The sequence below is a fragment of the Rhinopithecus roxellana genome, chromosome 14 (assembly GCF_007565055.1).
Source record: "Rhinopithecus roxellana isolate Shanxi Qingling chromosome 14, ASM756505v1, whole genome shotgun sequence".
Taxonomy (NCBI): domain Eukaryota; kingdom Metazoa; phylum Chordata; class Mammalia; order Primates; family Cercopithecidae; genus Rhinopithecus; species Rhinopithecus roxellana.
In genome coordinates, this window is record NC_044562.1 from 64,868,766 (window position 1) to 64,888,429 (window position 19,664).

Here is a 19,664-nt window from a genome sequence, read left to right on the forward strand (position 1 = left end):
GGGCCAAGGGGCTGTCAGACATGCATAATTGGGGGGAAATTGGAAATGAAGTGGCTCATTAAGGCTGAAGTTCCCTTTGCCTCATTGTCTTGGTTCTGGGCTGTCACCACCTTACAGTCACACATCTGTACTCCAGTGAGAATGGAGGTTTATTTCAACAGAAGGAAAGAAAAGGATACTAGTTATTTACAATAGTGTTTTTCCTACAGACTAAATTTACAAACTGAATTTAAAAGGGCTGGCATTTGGCACTAAGAAGACAGTTTACATCTTACGTTTGGACCAGCTAGGACATTCCTTGGGGTGAAACCAGAAGCCCATGCTGACTACAGCTATCCAAGACTTCGAGTGTCTCCAGGGCTGCCCGCCTGACCCCGGGATCCGGGTCCAGCTGTAGTTCCTGGAGGGCTGAGAGGGAACACAAAAAGGGAAGGCTCAGGCCCCGCCCAGTCAGGACCACGTGCTGCATGCCCTTGGCAGTGATGGCAGGCAAGGGCTGCAGAAGGTGGGCAGGGGCAGATGGGGAAGATCCTGTGTGGGAAAGCAGAAGACTGCAGGTGGAGCTGTTTCCACACACATCGCAGCTCTCGGCTTCAGTGACCACCCTAACAGGGACAGAAATCACCCACAGAACCTGATAGCAGCATCAGGGCAGAAACATTTCATAAGAAGCTATGACTGGGAGAAACAGCCCAGGGAATGAAAGGGACTGCACCCATCACCCACAGAACCTGATAGCAGCATCAGGGCAGAAACATTTCATAAGAAGCTATGACTGGGAGAAACAGCCCAGGGAATGAAAGGGACTGCACCCATCAATAGCTGTCGTCCTGGAAAGGCCTCCCCAGGTGCATCTCTCTGCCCTGGTAACACTCCGCCCCGCAAAACCCCACAGCAAAAGGTCCTCTGGCTCTTCCCTTGAAGCAGTTTCTCTAAGCTCCCCTAGTGAGTTGGTGAGTCGTAGACTCAACATCTAACACTCTCCACTACTTACAGTTCCGTAATGCTGGGAAGTCCAGCTTCTTCAGATAGTGTGTAGACATCTGCTTCATAATAATTCCTAAAACGACAGCCAAAGAAATGCTCATCACGCGAGTATTAGGTCAGCAGGCAAGTCGTTCTGTGGTTTACTTGGTTTACGTTATGAGAACACTGATGAAAGATGTTGTTGAGTCCACATTGGTAAGGAGGAAGCCAAAATCAAAACGGGATAGAAAGCACAGTGCAGGGCTTAGACCTGAGCTCCGGTCCCAGCTCTGCCACATGCCTCCCACCCATGATCCACCCTCCCCCGGAGTTCCAGGGTGGACCAGAGGGCCTTCAAAGTCCATTTTGAGTCAGGAAACGTCTGTCTGCTCACCTGCCAAGTTGCAAGCAGCGATTCTAATTCTTGACAAGTTATTTTTAACATAGGCCATTGTTTCTAGCAAGAAGCTATAGAGAACAGCTGGCTTTTTCTGAGTCTGCAAAAAAGTAAGTGATATACACAGCTTTGGAGGATGAGACCCTGACAATGGGCTGTCATTCACCAAGAGTGTTCCCATCACCAAGATGCATCAGAGAGGGCAAGCTCCCATCCCAGCATCACACAGCAGATGAGTAGCTGGCAAATGAAGGACCATCAGCCCCATGTTGCATTTTTCATATCCCATCTGACCAGAGAACCTGTGCTGTCCAACATGGTAGCCACAAGCCTCGTGTAACCCTGGAGCACTTCAAGTGTGACTGGGCTAAACTAAGGTAAAGTGCCCCCTGGGCTTTAAGATGGTACCCCCAAAATTTTAAAATGTCACAATAATAGTTTTTATATTGATTACATGTTGAAATGATCACGTTTTAGTTATTTGGGTGAAATAAAATATATTAAAATTAGTTTCACCTCTGTACTTTTCTGGATGTGCCTACTAAAAGAAACGTCAGACAGCTGAAATGGGCACATGGCTTGCCTTCTATTTCTGCTGCACAGTGCTGGTCTCAACATTGCACGTGTAGAAGCTAAACATAGGGCCCCAAGAAAGAGCTCTGGCAATCTCAGACCCCCAGCTCCAAGCAGCGTGTGGCCACCTGGGACGGGCTGGTTTCCCCTTTGGCTTTCTCACCAGGATGGAGCACATGGTTGTCTGGAAAACGGTCATCTTGTCATCAGTAGTGGTATCACTTGGCCCTGAGGGATGCTCCAGGGACTTCCAGCCCCAGAAGTGCACACACTGAAACATGGTAGCCATACAGGCCTGCAGGGACACAGGACGGCAGCAGAGGCATCAGCCAGGCCAGGGTGGTTCCCCGGAGGGGTGAGGCTGGCAAGAAGCCAGAGGGCAGCTCCAGAGAAGCCTCACCAAAGAAAGGCAGGGCTGGTGGCTCCTGGGAGGCCACCTGGGACCTGAGCCCCTGCCAGCTTGAACATGGCTGCATGTGCCTTTATAAAAAGCCCCTTGGGGCCAGATGCAGTCCCACCCACCCCCTCAGCCAGCACCTTTGTGCCGTCAGCAGCCCTGTCTAGGACCCAGCCCTCCATGGGATCGGAGGTGGGAGCCTGGCTTGAGCAGGCAAGACTGGGCATGTGTCCTCACCTCCCAGGCCCAGTCCACCAGCTCCTGCCTTGTGACCATCCTGCTGGCCGCAGCTTCTGGAGACGGTAGGGCAGGAAGACAAAATGCTTCCGCCTCGGTAGCCCTTTCCTCACTCTCGGTCACCCTTGCTGGGTGCACCCTGGTTCCTTCCCTGAAGCCCTCCCACCCCACTGGACAGGTGTCGATAAAACATGGAAGAACAGTGTGGGCTGAAGACAGGGTGGTGAGGACTGGCAAGGAAAAGGAGCCTCTGAGCAGTGACACTTTGTGCCCAGGGTGGCCAGGGATGGTGTGGCAGAGGGATGTGGCAGAGCCCGGAAGCTGAGGTGGTGAGTGCAAAGCCCAGGTCTAGGGAGCGTGCATCTCAATACCCCTCACTGCCTGTAAGGCCCACCTGGGCCACCAGGGCCACCCAGGCCACCTGCTCCACCCCACCTGGAAACTGCTGCCCTCACAGTGATGGGATTGAGGGAACTTGTCCTGTGACCCCACAGCTGGGGTCCAAGGCATCTGCTGAAAATGGCCATTTTGTTTCTGTCATGTGGGGCCAGCTGCATCCCAAGGCTTACTAGGTGGGGGCAGAACCTCCCCAAATCAGCCACCTCCTGACCCCACCCCCCAAGTCTGTAGGAAGAGACTAGGGAGAGAAGAGGGCAGTCAAGGTTGTGGTCCATGCAGGGAGTGAGGAGCCTGAGGTCCCCAGCCAGCCAGGGTTAGCCTGAGAGGCAGCAGCTCAATGAGAAGACTCATTTACTAACAAATCTGTCTCTCCCTCTCCCTCCTCCCGCCCCAAAGCAATAGAGGAGCTGGGCCGTGGAGAGGGAGAAGCCAGGCCCGCTCCCATCCCATCATGGACCTGCCCCACAGGGAGCAGGGAGTGGACAGGACCACTTTGGGGTATTTTGAGTCCTAATACTCAAAAGTGACCTGCCAGTTACAGAATCTGCTAGAAGAAAGGATTTGGGCAGAGGAGGGCTATAGGCAGCCACCACACCATGTCCCCCCACACTGGGCTGAGACTGTTTAGTGAGGTGGCTTTGCAGGTCATCTCAGATGGCTTCTCTCCTCAGCCTGTGAGGGATGGAGGGCAGCAGGGAGCAGGCTGTGGCCTCTGGGATCTCAGAGAAAACCGACTGAGGCGGAGAAAATCCTGCAGCTCACCGAGCCAGCAGACCCAAGAACCTGTTTCCTTGGGGGACCGGGCCCCAGACCGGGACATAAAGCCCAGGGTGTTTCTTACTTGGGCTGCACTGAAGCAGGGGTCCTGGGAGTGCAGCATGAGGGGGATCCAGGCCTTCTTCACCTCCCCTTTGAAGAAATGCTTCTTGGACGTCCCGACCACCCTTGCCAGCTTCCCAAAGAGGATGAAGGCTTTCAGACGCAGCAGCTCGCTCTCCTGTAACCGGGATGGACATGGGCTGATATGCAGGCAGCAGGAAGCCCAGCGAAACCCCAGCCATTCTCCAAGGAACACCCAATGCCTTGGCCCTTGCAGAGCCTTCTGGATCATTCCGTCAGGGTGGAGTCTCTCCTTCAGCAGGGATCTCGTAGCCCTCAAGGGGCTGGGCGTTGCTCTGGTCTTTGTGCCCGCCTCTTCCCTGGGTGAGGGCTTGTGCGGGATCTGAGTGCACAGCCTTCCCTAGCAGAGGCCCAGGATGATGCAGGTGCCCTGGGGGTATTTGTAGGTGCAAGGAATAAAAGGGGGACACCCTTCCCTCCTAGCAGGGCTGCAGGGGCCCAGGAGCCCTCACTTGACAGCACTGACTCTCTGGAACTTGGAAGACTTTTTATTTTACAAGATCCCGTGATCAGCCAGTCACTACACTGGCACCCAGCAGGAGCCTTGGCTCTTTCTGCTCTAGGGCCTGTCTCTTCCTTAGGGTCTGAGAAGTGCCCACTCCTTCACCGAGCAAGCTCATGGAGGCTCTCATCGGACTCACGTTGTCGAAGAAGATTCTGCACTGCTCAGACATGGCGTCGAAAGAGGACCCCACATCCCCTTCTCGGAGCTCAGCCAGGATCTTGGTCAAGGCCTCCATGCCCTCGGCAGTCACACTGGTGCTCACCGGCTCCCTCAGGGGGCCCAGGCACTTCTCCAGCAAGACCTTCCGGTACTGCTTCACCTGGAGGGGCATGGGCAGCCCTCAGCCTGCACCCTCCCTCCCAGGCTGACCGGGGCACCCGGCCTGCACCCTCAGCTCCCAGGACCTCGGCCCAGGGCCGGGCACAGTACCTTCTTGGGGGCGCCCAGGGCCATGTTGCCGAGGGCACGCAGGGACAGCACCCGCAGGGCCTCATCCTCCTCCTGGTCAGCACCCTTCTCCAGCAGCAACACTGCTGGCTTCAGCAGCTTCTCGTGGTACAGAACTGGGTCGCTCATGAACTGGAAGGGAGGACATTTGGCAGTTATCCCCAAGGCAGGCTCATTTCTCAGCAGCAAGTGGGATGTGGGAGGAGAGGTAATGCAGATTGGTGGCTCTGTGAGCAGGAGGGGAGGGGCTCTGACAGCCTGTTTCCTCCCTATAAAAAGGGGGTGATGCTAGTACCTGCCTCAGCGTCTGTGTGGGGATTTAATAAGGAAATATGGGGGGAATGCTAGATAAGTGTTATATATATATGTGTATATAGATATAATTTCGTCATTTATTTTTTTCAGGTAACATAACAGCCACTGCCAAATACAAGAGCCACGCCCACCCGCATCTAAACAGAAATGCACAAAAAACATGAATTTCACTTTCAGGAGAATTACTATTGGTCTAGTACCCCAAGTGCCAAAACCTCACTGGTATGCATGTGTGTGCATGCATGTGTGTGCGTGTGTGCATGCAAGCACCTGAGTATGTTTGAAAGAGGCCTGAAAAGAAAACTGAACAGCAAATTGTTGAGTCCAGGGACAGGAGAAGTGAGCGTCTATTGACTGTTCCCACATCCAGTTCCTTAAGCCCCCATTAGGCACAGTTGCTCTAAGCTTCCAAATGTTTTGTCTCCCACTCAGTCCACCTCCATTCTGTCCCAGACACCAACATCAGCAATCACAGGAGCTTCCTACAGCACTTCAGTTCATTTAAACATACACTGAGCACCTATTCAGGGCCAGGTAGAGCAGTGAATACAACTATCACAACCTATTTTAAATGCTCTTCTGGGAAAATTCCCAAAGAGTAAAGCCCTACACTATTGTTAGCAAGCATTAAAAAAAAAAAAAAAAAAAAAAAAAATCATTTATAATCCATCCCCATCAAATTTGAGGAATTTAAATAGCTTGCTTCTTAAAAGCTGAATCTAATTTTTTTTTTTTCTAATTTTTATTTTCAGTTCTGGGGTACATATGCAGGAAGCACAAGTTTGTTACATAGGTAGACGTGCGTCATAGTGGTTTGCTGCACCTATCGACCCATCCCCGAGGTATTAAGCCCAGCATGCGTTAGCTATTTTTCCTAATACTCTCTCTTCCCCCACCCTACCCCCAACAGGCCTCAGTGTGTGTTGGTCCCCTCCCTGTGTCCATGTGATCTCATTGTTCAGCTCCCACTTAAAAGTTAGAACATGTGATGTTTGGTTTTCTGTTCCTGCATTAGTTTGCTGAGGATAATGGCTTCCAGCTTGATCCATGTCCCTACAAAGGACATGATCTCATTCCTTTTTATGGCTGCATAGTATTCCATGGTGTATATGTACCACATTTTCTTTATCCAGTGTATCATTGATGGGCATTTGGGTTGATTCCATGTCTTTGCTATTGTAAATAGTGCTGCAGCGAACATACGCATGCATGTATCTTTGTAACAGAATGATTTATATTCCTTTGGGTATATGCCCAGTAGTGGGATTGCTGGGTCAAACAGTATTTCTGGTTCCAGATCTTTGAGGAATTGCCACACCATCTTCCGCAATGGTTGAAGTAATTTACATTCCCACCAACAGAGTAAAAGCATTCCTATTTCTCTGCAACCTTGCCAACATCTGTTGTTTCTCGACTTTTTAATAAATGGTCATTCTGACGGGCCCGATATGGTATCTCATTGTGGTTTGAATTTGCATTTACCTAATGATCAGTGATATTTAGCTTTTTTTCATAAGTTTATTGGCTGCATGAATGTCTTCTTTGAGAAGGGTCTGTTCATGTCCTTTGCCCATTTTTTAATAGGATTGTTTGTTTTTCTTGTAAATTTGAGTTCCTTGTAGATTCTGGATATTAGACTTTTTCTGAACGGATAAATTGCAAAGATTTTCTCCCACTCTGTAGGTTGCCTGTTCACTCTGATGATAGTCTTTTTTGCTGTGCAGAAGCTTGTTAATTAGATCCCAATTGTCCATTTTTGCTTTTGTTGCAATTGCTTTTGGTGATTTCATCATGAAATGTTTGTCCATGCCCATGTCCTGAATGGTATTGCCTAGATTTTCTTCTAGGGTTTTTATAGTTTTGAGTTTTACATTTAAGTCTTTAATCCATCTTGAGTATAATAATGTGTGAGAAAGGGGTCCAGTTTCAATTTTCTGCAAATAGGTAGCCAGTTCTCCCAGCACTATTTATTAAATAGGGAACCCTTTCCCCACTGCTTTTGTCAGGTTTGTCCAAGATCAGATGGCTGTAGAGGTGCAGTCTTATTTCTGAGTTCTCTATTCTGTTCCACTGGTCTGTGTGTCTGTTTTTGTACCAGTACCATGCTGTTTTGATTACTGTAGCCTTATAGTATAGTTTGAAGTCCAGTAGGGTGATGCCTCCAGCTTTGTTCTTTTTTCTTAGGATTGTCTTGGCTATACAGGCTGAATTCTACAAAAAATACAAAGAGGTGGTTGGGCGCTGTGGCTCACGCCTGTAATCCCAGCACTTTGGGAGGCAGAGGCGGGTGAATCACAAGGTCAAGAGATTGAGACCATCCTGGCCAACATGGTCAAATCCCATCTCTACTAAAAATACAAAAAGTAGCTGGGCGTGGTGGCACACGCCTGTAGTCCCAGCTACTCGAAAGGCTGAGGCAGGAGTATTGCTTAAACCTGGTAGGTGGGAGGTTGCAGTGAGCCAAGATCACACCATTACACTCCAGCCTGGTGACAGAGCCAGACTCTGTCTCAAAAAAAAAAAAAAAAAAAAAAAGAAATACAAAAAGGAGCTTATACCATTTCTTCTGAAACTATTCCAAACCATTGAAAAGGAAGAACTCCTCCCTAACTCATTCTATGAGACCAGCATCATCCTGATACTAAAACCAGACAGAGATACAACAAAACAAGAAAACTTCAGGCCAATATCCCTTATGAACATGGATGCAAAAATTCTCAATAAAATAGTGGTAAACTGAATCCAGCAGCATATCAAAAAGCTTATCCACCATGATCAAGTCAGCTTCATTCCTGGGATGCAAGGCTGGTTCAACATATGCAAATCAATAAACGTAATTCATCACATAAACAGATCTAAAGACAAAACCACATGATTATCTCAATAGACGCAGAAAAGGCCTTCAATAAAATTCAACATCCCTTCATGTTAAAAACTCCCAACAAACTAGGTATTGAAGTACCTCAAAATAATAAGAGCCATTTATGACAAACCCACAGCCAATATCATACTGAATGGGCAAACGCTGGAAGCATTTCCCTTGAAAACTGGCACAAGACAAGGATGCCCACTCTTACCACTCCTATTCAACATAGGAGTTCTGGCCAGGGCAGTCAGGCAAGAGAAAGAAATAAAGGGTATTCAAATAGGAAGGGAGGAAGTAAAAATGTCTTTGTTTGCAGATGACATGATCCTATATCTAGAAAACCCCATTGTCTCAGCCCAGAAACTTCTTAAGCTGATAAACAACTTCAACAAAGCCTCAGGATACAAAGTCAATCTGCAGAAGTCACAAGCATTCCTATACACTAACAACAGGCAAGCAGACAGCCAACTCATGAATGAACTCCCATTCACAATTGCTACAAAGAGAATAAAATACCTAGGAATACAGTTAACAAGGGAAGTGAGGGGCCCTCTTCAAGGAGAACTACAAACCTCTGCTCAAAGAAACCAGAGAGGCCACAAACAAATGGAAAAATATTCCATGCTCATGGATAGGAAGAATCGGTATCATGAAAATGACCATACTGCCCAAAGTAATGTATAGATTCAATGCTATTCCCATTAAACTACCATTGGCATTCTTCACAGAATTAGAAAAAAAAATTATTTAAAAATGCATATGGAACCAAAAAAGCTGAACCTAATTTTTAAACAGCCATAATTAACTAGCATCTAATGAGCTCTTACCTCCCAAGCAAGCAATGTGTACACGGTCCATCTCATTTGGCTCTCACCAAAGCCCTGAAAAGAAGGCACTGCTTTCCCCAATTTGGCAGATGGAGAGCTTGAAGCTCAGAGATGCTAAGTAACTTCATCTTCAGTCAATCAGCAACTGAGCAGAGACTCTTAACCAGGCCCTCGGATTCCAGCACCTGGGCTTAGCCCTGTGTGGCTTCTAGCCACTGAAAATTCTAAACTCAGACACATCAAAGGCCAGGTCCTGGGTGACACAACGAGGGAGCGCTTCTCCTTCCCATCCTCATTTTGAAGATTTTCAGAGGCCTGAACACAGGGAGGGGCCTGAAGAACCTATAAAAGTTTGGTGAATGCCTCCCAGACTGGTCTTGTACTTCCAGGAGTTTTTGTACAACCCACTACCAAAACTCATTTTCCCATTTTTAAGTGTTGGGGAAAAGAAATGTAGAAAAGAAAATTTTATGGAACATGAAATTACCATGAAGTTTAAATTCCAGTGTCCATCAATAAGGTTTTGTTGACACCACATGCCCACTGGTCGACGTATTGGCTGTGGCTGTTTTCCTGCTACAGCCAAGTTGGCCACAAAGCCAAAAATTTACTATGCAGTCCTTTACAGAAAATGCTGGCTGGCCTCTGGCCTGGGCTGTGGTTGGTTCCTAGGGTGCATTGGGGCATCATTGCCCTCAGGATGCTCCAATACTTGCTCTGAGATAGGGTCGTTGGGCCCTACCTTCCCGCCTTGCAAAGCCCCTCGGCCTGTCTGAGCCCTCCTGCAGGAAGCCTGCCCCAGTGAGAACCCAGGTGCCCTCCCTGGGTCCCCTGAGTCGTCGTACTTGCCTGGTCACACATCAGTTAGCTACAATGCTGTAGGGCTCAGCCTGTTTCCAGCAGGGCCTGCCCTGCACTACTCATGTGATGAATGAATGAAGGAGCAGAAGAGAGAATGAGCACTCAGAGGAGGGGTGCTCGCCTGTCCCCCACACTCCCATGCCTTGGAGACGAGCCATCCCCAGAAGAATCCAGGGACCCCATCCCCTCCGCTTGCACCCCACCCACACCCGGTGCCTCACTTCCACACAGACCGCCGTGCTGCTGATGCGGCAGCTCAGGACTTCTGAATCCATGCCCCTGAGCACCAGCTCAGCCAGCCTCTTCCTGTGGCCCTCCACGTGCTGCATGCACAGCCTGCAGAGGAGAGACGGTGCCAGGTCGTGGAGGCGGCCCCACCCCTGCCTGATGTTTGCCAAGAGCTAGCTGGGGCCGCACCAGTGCCTGGACCCTGCTGGCAGGATAACTCTGGAGAGATGTCCTAACATCTCTGGGCTTCTCCCTCCTTTTCCTGGGGCTTGGTTGAGGTTGTCAGTGAATCAGTCAATGTCTATCTCCTTTTTACAAAGGGGACTAGAGTGAGGGCAGCTCTGGAGTGACTAGGACCCCGGAAGTAACTCCCATCCCTGGCCTGCTCCAGACCCTGTGTGGCCCAGGGGGCAAGCCCCTCCTCTCTCTGCCCTCATATCTGCTCTGAGCAGGAAGGGTTTGAATAAAAGGTTCTCATTGTCTTGCACACCACTGCCATCCTAGAGTCCCAGGTTGGTGTGGCAATTCCCCCAGAAAGAAGACATTCAGCCATGACCGGACCATGTCCTCACAAGAAGCCCTTCCATCCAGCAAGGAAGTGCCTCTGCAGGTCCCCCTGCCACCCTGTGGGAGCCAGAGCCCACCTGGCCAACAGGCTCACACCCTCCAGGAATGTCCCGCCGTCCTGCAGGAGGTCCCATACCGCCTGCTCATCCAGGGCACGTGCCAGGTGCTGGCTCTTGACTCTCTTGAACAAGAGCTGCATGGACTTGATAGTGACCCTGGAGGGAGGTGGGAGCTTGTGATGCATTGCCCTACTGGGAGCGCATGGCCTGGGGAGGCTGCTGCAATCTGTGAAGTGGGGACCCAGTGCCTGCTGGGCCCAGCCCAAGAGGCTGAGGGAAAGGTTCAGGGAGGGAGTGGATCTGCAAGCTCTGAAAACCACACTGTGCTTGACACACATGAGAACGGCATCTTGAGTAAGATCAGCTCCCACCAGGAAGAGACAGAGGGCCCCTCAGTGGAGTCCACTGGCAACTAAGGGGCAGCCCGTGGCTACACCCAGCCCAGGCCTGCTGCCTTGCACCCACCACCCTCGAGAGCACCTTTGCAGGTTCATCTCCTCGGACAGAGGAGCGGTGTGGACCAGCTTCCACATCTTCAGGACTGGCGGGGCAGTCTCTGGTCGGTGGCTGCTGCCAAGCTGCAGCAGGAGGGTGTAGATGAGGTCAGGGAGGAAGTCCGGGAGCTTGTCATTCTCATCCAGCTTCTGAATGAGAAGGTGGATGGTGCACAGGGTCTGCAGAGAGAAGGTCCAGGGCATCGGGCTCCTACCCAGAGACCCCCAAGGAGCCTTGGGGCCTGTGCCTGCAACTCACCATCAGGGGGTCCACCGCAGCCAGGCGCCAGATGTCAGCCTTGGAGGTGGCACTGACTCTGGGGCTGAGCCGTGACTGCAGCCGGCCCATCAGGCTGTGGAGCATGGTCCGGGCGAAGGGCACGTTCTCCGACACTGCCAGCCACACCTCTGCCAAGTGGCTAACCAAAGTTAGGGCACAAGGACCGTGAGTTTCCTGGCATGTGCCCTGGCAGGTAAGAATCCCTTTCAACCCCTTGGCAGCCCCCTAAGTAGGGGCTGGACTCTGGGCACTGAATCTCAGAGAGGTTCAGTTTTGGAGGGAACCACCAAAATTTGTGTGCTTAGAACCCAGGCTCCTGATGGTACACTCAGCCCCCTTTCTCTGCATGGCCCCCGCAGAAGCCCAGCTCCACTGCTAGGTGGCCAGAGACCCCCACCTGCTTGATGACTGTACAGACATGTCCAACAATACCTCCTAGTGCCCAATTTGCATCAGGTTTGGTTGTCGGTAGCTTTCTGATATTGTGTCACCTAACCCAACACATCTTTGAGGAAGGTATTTTTATCTCCATATTCCACAGAAGAGGGAAGTGACGCTTGCAGCAGTCAGGCCACCTGCCAAACTACAGCTAGAAAAGGGCCTTCCTGGTTTCCAAGTCCAAGCCCATGGCCCTGCTGAGAAGGGAAGGCCCCCAGGATAGGTAGAGAGGCACAGAGAGTGGGGCATCTGGGAGGTTCTAAAAGGCTAATGAGAGTCTAACAAGTCTAAATAGAATTTAACAAGGTTAAGTTGAACAAAGAGATGTGTAAACAGTATTGGAACCCACAAAACCAAATGCACAAGAGCAGGTGAGTTTGGGTCTGAGGGGAGATGGGCCTGGGGGCCTGGGGGCCTGGGGGCAGGAATAAATGGAGAGGGGGCAGAGTGCACTCATCAGCACCCACTGCAAAGAAGCCATGGGGTGCAAGGAAACAAGAAGGGGCACCTCAGTCCTATTAACTGGCAACAAACAACTACCAACAATGACAATCCTGGAAGACAACCCCAGGCTCTGGAATGCAGCCCAGCTGACACCCTCATCACAGGCTTGTGAGACCCTGAGCAGAAAGCCCAGCTAACCCATGCCTTGACTCCTGAGCCATGGAAATTGTGAGCTAATACGTGGGTGTTGTTCAAAGCTTTTAAGTGGGTGGTAATTTGTTATGCAGCAATAGCAAACCAATACAGATTTTGGCAAACTAAGTGAAAGCCAGTGTGACGTGGCCACCAAGCATGCCAGCCTGACCTAGGGCTGCACTGCACATCCCGCTTGCCCCCACCCAGCACTGCCCCATGAGCCACTGAGCCTCATTAAATCATGAAACCTACACCACCCTCCCAGCTGGACCCACGGCGGGGTGGCCCTTATGAGAAGCAGCTCCATGGTGGGACCATGCCTGCATTTCGGGCAGGTCAGCCCTTTCTGGAGCCAGGGCCTGTTTCTAAAACTCTTTTCTCTATTCCAGGCCTCTTATTTAGCCTGACATCTCCTCACCTCCCTGCACCAGCACAGGCTCCACTGCTCTGGGGATGACTGCCTAGCTCTTTCTGGCTCCTCTCAGGTGAATCCTGGTACCACCCCAAACAGACTCCCCACGTGTGGGGAGACCATGCCCAGCTGCCTGTGCCATCATGCTGTAGCACACACAGGAGCTTTGTGCTGTTTGCAGAGAAACGCCAATAAAGACGGGGTCGCTCTGCATCACTCATGGCCACCTCCGGGGCTGGAGGTTGGGCCATTCTCCCCTCAGAGACTGAGACAAGTTGCTTCCCCTCTTAGGACACATTTTGAAAGAAATCAGGACAGCCTGGAATATCTCCAGGGCTTGCTCAGGCCGTGGAGCCACATCCTGCAGCCGATCTGCTGGAGCTCTGTTTGCAGGGAAGGAAAGAGCTGCTCTGGGAGAGAATGAACTCCAGACACTGCCCCACGCATGTGGGGAGCTATGGCTCTGGATTTCAGCTCCTTGCAGCGACGTTCTACAAGCCTGGGCTCTCTGTCAGTGGCTCATTGGAGGCTGGCACCTCCTGCAGGAGGTACAGGTAGAGGGCTTCGACCTTCAGGGCAGGGCAAGGTACTACCTGAGGCTCCAGGCTTCTGGGACACATCGCGATGGTGAGTTGGGCATGGTCTAAGCCGCACAGGAGGCCAGGGCTGCCTCCCCCAAGGCACCCACCTCTCCATGGGCAGGGGCTGCCTCAGGAGCGACGTGAGGATGGTCTCCTGGTGATGGTGCGCCAGCAGCAGGATGCCTTCAATGAGAAGGTGCCGCACCTCTGGGTGGTCCACCACCGGCAGGTGCACCAGGATGGCGCTCAGGATCTCGGCCACCTAGATAGGGGCGGGGCATCACCAGGGGGCAGCCCAGGCCCCCATGGTCTCCTGCACTAACCCCATGACATGTCCCTGCTCCAGGGCTGTGGCCCATTTGGACAATGGGCAGGTTAACGCCCAGCACCCTCTCTAGTGCATCCTCTGGTCTCTGCCTCAAATTAATTTTCGCAAGATTTCAGTGCAGGAGGTGGTGTGCTCCGGGGAGGAAAGCCTTGACCTCCAGGTCGGCGGGCACTTAACTAATGAGGCTACCTTCAACACGCTTCTTTCTGGTTCTAGAACTCTGTTTCCTCGTCCTCTTTAGCAGCCAGGGGTTGGGGGAGGCATTCTCAGTGAGTGCTGGTGAGGCCCCCATCCTTCCCTCTCATCCGGGCACACCGGGCAGCCCCAGCCCCACTCTCTGCTGGCCCTGCCGCGGCTCTGCCACCTTGTCCTCCAGCTCCTTGGCCCGCATCTGGAGGAAAGAGCCTATCCAGGTGACAGAGGCCTTGTCGTGCTGCAGGTCCATGGCCCCAATGTTCTCGCAGAGCTTCTGGATGAGCGAGACCACCTCATCGCAGTTAAACTCCGTGCAGACCACCTAGGAGCAGAGCGGGTGACTCCCCTGCCCTCCCCTGCCACTCCATGACTGCTGACACTCCCTCCTCCCCTGTCCCACCCCATGGCCCCACTCCAGGCTCCCATCCTCTCTCAGACCATGGCCATGGCCTCCTCCTAGGCTGAGCCAGAAGGGTCCTGGTCCCCTGAAGTCCCCAGCCCCTGTTTGGGTGGCTCCAGACACTTCCATTCATCACTGTGCCATGAGCCTGCCCACGTGCCCACACCATGTGCAGGGCCTGTCCAGATCATTCCCATGGCCCTTTGCACCCAGTGTGGCACATCACAGAGACAGGGAGAAGACAGCAAAGCAGATTAAGCACCTACTGTGTGCCAGAGACACAGTAGGGACCTGACATACTGCAGGCCCTTTCAACACACAGGGCAGGAGTTGGGCCAAAAGCCGTGGAAGCTGAGACCCCAGAGAACTTGGGCTGTGCCACCAGCCCGGGAAGGCCCCCCTCCCTAAGAGACGGCCAAGGGCCACGAGACCAGCCTGGCAGCCGAGGCAGGCTCCCCAGCTGTCACCTTGGCGATTCTGGAGGATGCACGGAAGATCTTCTCCATGTCTGTGCTCTGGAGGTCCCCCTTACATTTCTCAAGCTCCTTCTCCTTGGAAGGGCCCCACAAGGAGCAGGTCTGGCTTGCTGTTGGGAATACAACTTCAGAAATGACCAGCAGGGACAAAGGGCCTGGCCACCTCCACTTCGTGGCTACCTCCTGCCCTGGCTTTGCAGGCCTGAGCCACCCTCCAGCATATGAACGTCCCAGGAGTTCTGACCTTTGCTCTCACTGGTCCTTCCCTGTGGCGGCCTCTGCCCGCACCACCGCTCCACCCAGCTCAGAGGCCTGCTCGCCCTTAAACTCAGCTCAGGCCAGCTCTGTCACATACTTGGCATCTGGGAGCTGACTTTCTCCCAGCCAGGCCCTCTCTCAGTGCCCAGCACTTGCCCTCTGGGGTCAATCTGGGCCATGCACCTTTCCTTCTGGAAGCTTTCACGGCCTGCTGGTGAACTCTCCCCTCACTGCTCCCTCTGATGGTCACCTTTGTCTCCATGCCTGCCTGCACAGAGGCCACGCTTCCCTCCGGGGCTGGCCACAGTCAGTGCACACTCCTGGAGTCAGCCCTCTCTCCCTCCCAGAGGGGCTGGTCCTCATGTCCTGCCCTCTCATACCGTGAAGATCTAGCAGGCTGGACAGGACATTCATCGAGGCCATACGGGTTCTTTGATGGGCATCACAGGTACACGGGGCGATGAGTCCGACCATTGTGCCAAACTGCCCCAGCTTTAGGGGGATCTGAGGGACAGGAGACCATGGGGCTCACACCTCTGTGCTCTCATGCACACCTGTTGCTGCCCAGGGGCAGCGTAAAGTGCGACTTGAGAGGGCAAACCCTGCTCTGAAAACATCCATTTGGGGAAGGGGAGGGTGCCACTGCCTGTCCCCCGCCCAAACACCAGCCTCCCCTGCCCACAGCTGGGTCCCTGGAAGCTGAGCGGCCTGGATCTGCGCGCCCCAGCTCAGGACTCCCTCCGACTCAGCTCTGCTCAGTTCACGGCTCTGAACTTGGGCCCAGTTGTTCCTGTAACAAACCCTGGGGATCAAATCAGAGCTTCCTGCTCACTAGCTGAGCGGCCCAGGCAGGGTACTCGTCCTGTCAGTCTCATGGTTCCTGTCTGCACAGTGGAGACGATGGTGGCACCTCCTCTTGCAGGGAATGTCATGAGAGCCCAGGTGAAGCCCTCCACACAGCCTCTGGCCTCACATGTTGCTGAGTGTTGGTCTTGGCCCCTGCCTCACTGTGCTGAGCCTTCATCCCCACCTCCATCCAGGTGCCCAGGACCAGGGTCCTGCCCAGCCCACTTCTTTCCCTGCACCTCCTAAGACCAGACACCCATCCCTGCACCCCAGATCCTGACACCATGGTCTTCCTGCCACAGCCATCCTGAGGACAAGACAGCAAACAGCATGGAGCCAAAAAATGTAGAAAATTAAGTCTCATCAGGCTGCGTCAGATGGTCAATCAGTAAAAACACTACATCGTTCTAGACATTGTAAGGGTTGCGGTACTTGTCAAGCTTTGCAAAATTTGTGATTTAGCAGTGCTTGATTTTCTCAAAGTAAATATTCACTTTCCTAACCAATGTGGGGTTCATAACTATGTATCTTTTTGCTTAAAAAGGGCCCTCACCACTACAGAAGCCATAGGACCCACAAATCCTGGAGCTCTGCCAACCACAATCCCACCTTTTCCCTCCCTGACCCAGCCCAGGGTGCTAGGTCATCGCAGCCTCTCTCAAGGGACCCTCTGGGAACAGAACTTGATTTCGTAAGTGTTCCCTCATCTTCCAGATAGAGATAGGAATTTTTCTGTGCATGTCGGAGCAGCAGGCTGGGGGTTGGGGATTCCTGGACTCACGCAGACAGCAGTGCTTTGGACATAGATCCGCATGAGATAGAGATGGAGGTTCATGGCCTTTTCCCGCTCCCATTCTTTCTCCGACAAGATCCACTTTTCCAGGAGCTATGGGTAGAGCCCAGAACACCAAAGTGGGTGTTAAAATCTTGGGGCCAGCCCTCTCCTGGCCAGCTTTTGCCCGCCTCACCCTCCCACTCAGATTGACTTTCAGTGTTTCCTTGTGGTTCTAGACAGGCCCCATTGTGAAGGGAGATGAGGCTGTAGGCAGGCAAAGAGCAGCACCAGCATTCTCACCAGGATGGTGCTTGGCTGTTGCATTTGGCCTGGCTCCAAATGTCTGCCTATAATGAAGGGCCAGGAGCACAGCCCACCAGGTACTCCAGATGGCTCCAGAGGCCATTCTGACAGAAAAGTTCATTGTAGAGCAAATCACATTACCATAAACAGGATCATGTCATCACAATAAGGGTCGGTTCATCAACCAGACATAACAATCCTAAATGTCTATGCACCTAATAACATAGCTAAATAATACATGCAGCAAAAAATGAAAGAACCGAAAGAGGAAATAAACAAGTTCACACTGTTAGAAATTTCAGTGCCTCTTTCTCAATAATTGATAGAACAAAAAGACAGAAAATCAAAAGGAGATAGAAAACCTGAAAAATAACGAATCCACTTGGCCTAAAAGACATTTTGAAACACTAAACAACAGCAGAATATTTTTCAAATACACATGAAATATTTACCAAGATAGATGGTATCTGGGCAACAAAATAAATCTCACTCAATTTAAAAGGATTTAAAATATGGGATTTAAGTATGTCATCAAACGACAATGCAGTTAAATTAGGAATCCAAACCAGAAAGATTCTGGGAAACCCCCAAATATTTGAAAATTTCTAAATAATTTGCAGATCAAAGAAGAAATCATAAGGGAAATTTAAAACGTTTTGAACTGAAATAAAATTAAAACACAATGTATCAAAACCTGTAAGATGCAGCCAAAAAAAAAAAAAAAAAAAAAAAATCTAAGGACTTACACTATCTGATCCAGATTTTAAGGCTTGTTATAATATTACAGTAATCAAGACAGTGTGGTATTGGTGTACCATAGACAAACACGTTGATAAAGCCAAATAAATGTCCAGAAATAGACCCACATATACAGAGCCCTTGATTTTCAACAAAGGCGCATAGCTAATTCAAAGGAAAAAGGGCAGTCCTTTCAACAAAGTGTGCTAAAAGAGTTGGCTATCCATGGGCAAAAAATTAAAATAAACTTTGACCTGTACCTCAGACCATACAAAAATTAACTCAAAATATATCATAGACCTAATCATAAAACCTGAAAATACAAAACTTCTGGAAGAAAACATAGGAGAAAATCTTTGGAAGATTTCTTAGATAGATTTGACACTAAAAGCATGATCCATAAAAGAAAAAAGATAAATTAGACTTCGTCGAAACTATAAACTTCTGCTCAGAGAGGGCGGAGCAAGATGGCTGAATAGGAACAGCTCCAGTCTCCAGCTCCCAGCGCGAGCGACTCAGAAGACAGGTGATTTCTGCATTTTCATCTGAGGTACTGGGTTTATCTCACTAGGGAGTGCCGGACAATCGATGATGGTCAGCTGTTGCAGCCCGACCAGCAAGAGCTGAAGCAGGGCGAGGCATCGCCTCACCTGGGAAGCGCAAGGGGGAAGGGAATCCCTTTTCCTAGCCAGGAGAACTGAGACACACAACACCTGGAAAATCGGGTAACTCCCACCCCAATACTGCGCTTTAAGCAAACGGGCACACCAGGAGATTATATCCCACACCTGGCCGGGAGGGTCCCACGCCCACAAAGCCTTCCTTATTGCTAGCACAGCAGTCTGCATTCTAACTGCAAGGCAGCAGTGAGGCTGGGGGAGGGGCACCCACCATTGCTGAGGCTTAAGTAGGTAAACAAAGCCCTGGGAAGATCGAACTGGGTGGAGCTCACAGCAGCTCAAGGAGGCCTGCCAGTCTCTGTAGACTCCACCTCTGGGGACAGGGCACAGCTAAACAAACAAATAAAAAAGCAGCAGAAACCTCTGCAGACGCAAACGACTCTGTCTGACAGCTTTGAAGAAAGCAGTGGATCTCCCAACACGGAGGTTGAGATCTGAGAACGGACAGACTGCCTGCTCAAGTGGGTCCCTGACCCCTGAGTAGCCTAACTGGGAGACATCCTCCACTAGGGACACCCCACACCTCACACGGTGGAGTACACCCCTGAGAGGAAGCTTCCAAAGCAAGAATCAGACAGGTACACTTGCTGTTCAGCAATATTCTATCTTCTGCAGCCTCTGCTGCTGATACCCAGGCAAACAGGGTCTGGAGTGGACCTCAAGCAATCTCCAACAGACCTACAGCTGAGGGTCCTGACTGTTAGAAGGAAAACTAACAAACAGGAAGGACACCTATACCAAAACCCCATCAGTACGTCACCATCATCAAAGACCAGAAGCAGATAAAACCACAAAGATGCTGAAGAAGCAGGGCAGAAAAGCTGGAAATTCAAAGAATAAGAGCGCATCTCCCCCTGCAAAGGAACACAGCTCATCGCCAGCAATGGATCAAAGCTGGTCAGAGAATGACTTTGACGAAATGAGAGAAGAAGGCTTCAGTCCATCAAACTTCTCAGAGCTAAAGGAGGAGTTACGTACCCAGCGCAAAGAAACTAAAAATCTTGAAAAAAGTGGAAGAATTGATAACCAGAATAATTAATGCAGAGAAGGTCATAAAGGAATTGACAGAGATGAAAACCATGACACGAGAAATACGTGACAGATGCACTAGCTTCAGTAACCGACTCGATCAACTGGAAGAAAGAGTATCAGCGATTGAGGATCAAATGAATGAAATGAAGCGAGAAGAGAAACCTAAAGAAAAAAGAAGGAAAAGAAATGAACAAAGCCTGCAAGAAGTATGGGATTATGTAAAAAGACCAAATCTACATCTGATT

The 19,664-nt window shown here is 51.0% G+C and overlaps 1 protein-coding gene across 1 annotated transcript in view; it reads right to left on the reverse strand.

Annotated features, from left to right (window-relative positions):
• Nucleotides 1-128: 128 nt before the first annotated feature.
• Nucleotides 129-19,664, reverse strand: part of MROH2A (maestro heat like repeat family member 2A) — a 66,481-nt gene continuing 46,945 nt past the window's right edge. The window contains exons 27-42 of the mRNA XM_030916000.1: nucleotides 16,673-16,777; nucleotides 15,426-15,549; nucleotides 14,779-14,897; nucleotides 14,081-14,233; nucleotides 13,496-13,650; nucleotides 11,298-11,457; nucleotides 11,025-11,218; nucleotides 10,563-10,700; nucleotides 9,912-10,026; nucleotides 4,804-4,953; nucleotides 4,511-4,693; nucleotides 3,811-3,966; nucleotides 2,100-2,231; nucleotides 1,361-1,463; nucleotides 995-1,060; nucleotides 129-408 (exon numbers count right to left, since the gene is read on the reverse strand). Coding sequence (XP_030771860.1) covers nucleotides 287-408; nucleotides 995-1,060; nucleotides 1,361-1,463; nucleotides 2,100-2,231; nucleotides 3,811-3,966; nucleotides 4,511-4,693; nucleotides 4,804-4,953; nucleotides 9,912-10,026; nucleotides 10,563-10,700; nucleotides 11,025-11,218; nucleotides 11,298-11,457; nucleotides 13,496-13,650; nucleotides 14,081-14,233; nucleotides 14,779-14,897; nucleotides 15,426-15,549; nucleotides 16,673-16,777 — 2,175 coding nt within the window. The 3' untranslated portion in view covers nucleotides 129-286. The remainder of the gene's footprint in view (nucleotides 409-994; nucleotides 1,061-1,360; nucleotides 1,464-2,099; nucleotides 2,232-3,810; nucleotides 3,967-4,510; nucleotides 4,694-4,803; nucleotides 4,954-9,911; nucleotides 10,027-10,562; nucleotides 10,701-11,024; nucleotides 11,219-11,297; nucleotides 11,458-13,495; nucleotides 13,651-14,080; nucleotides 14,234-14,778; nucleotides 14,898-15,425; nucleotides 15,550-16,672; nucleotides 16,778-19,664) is intronic.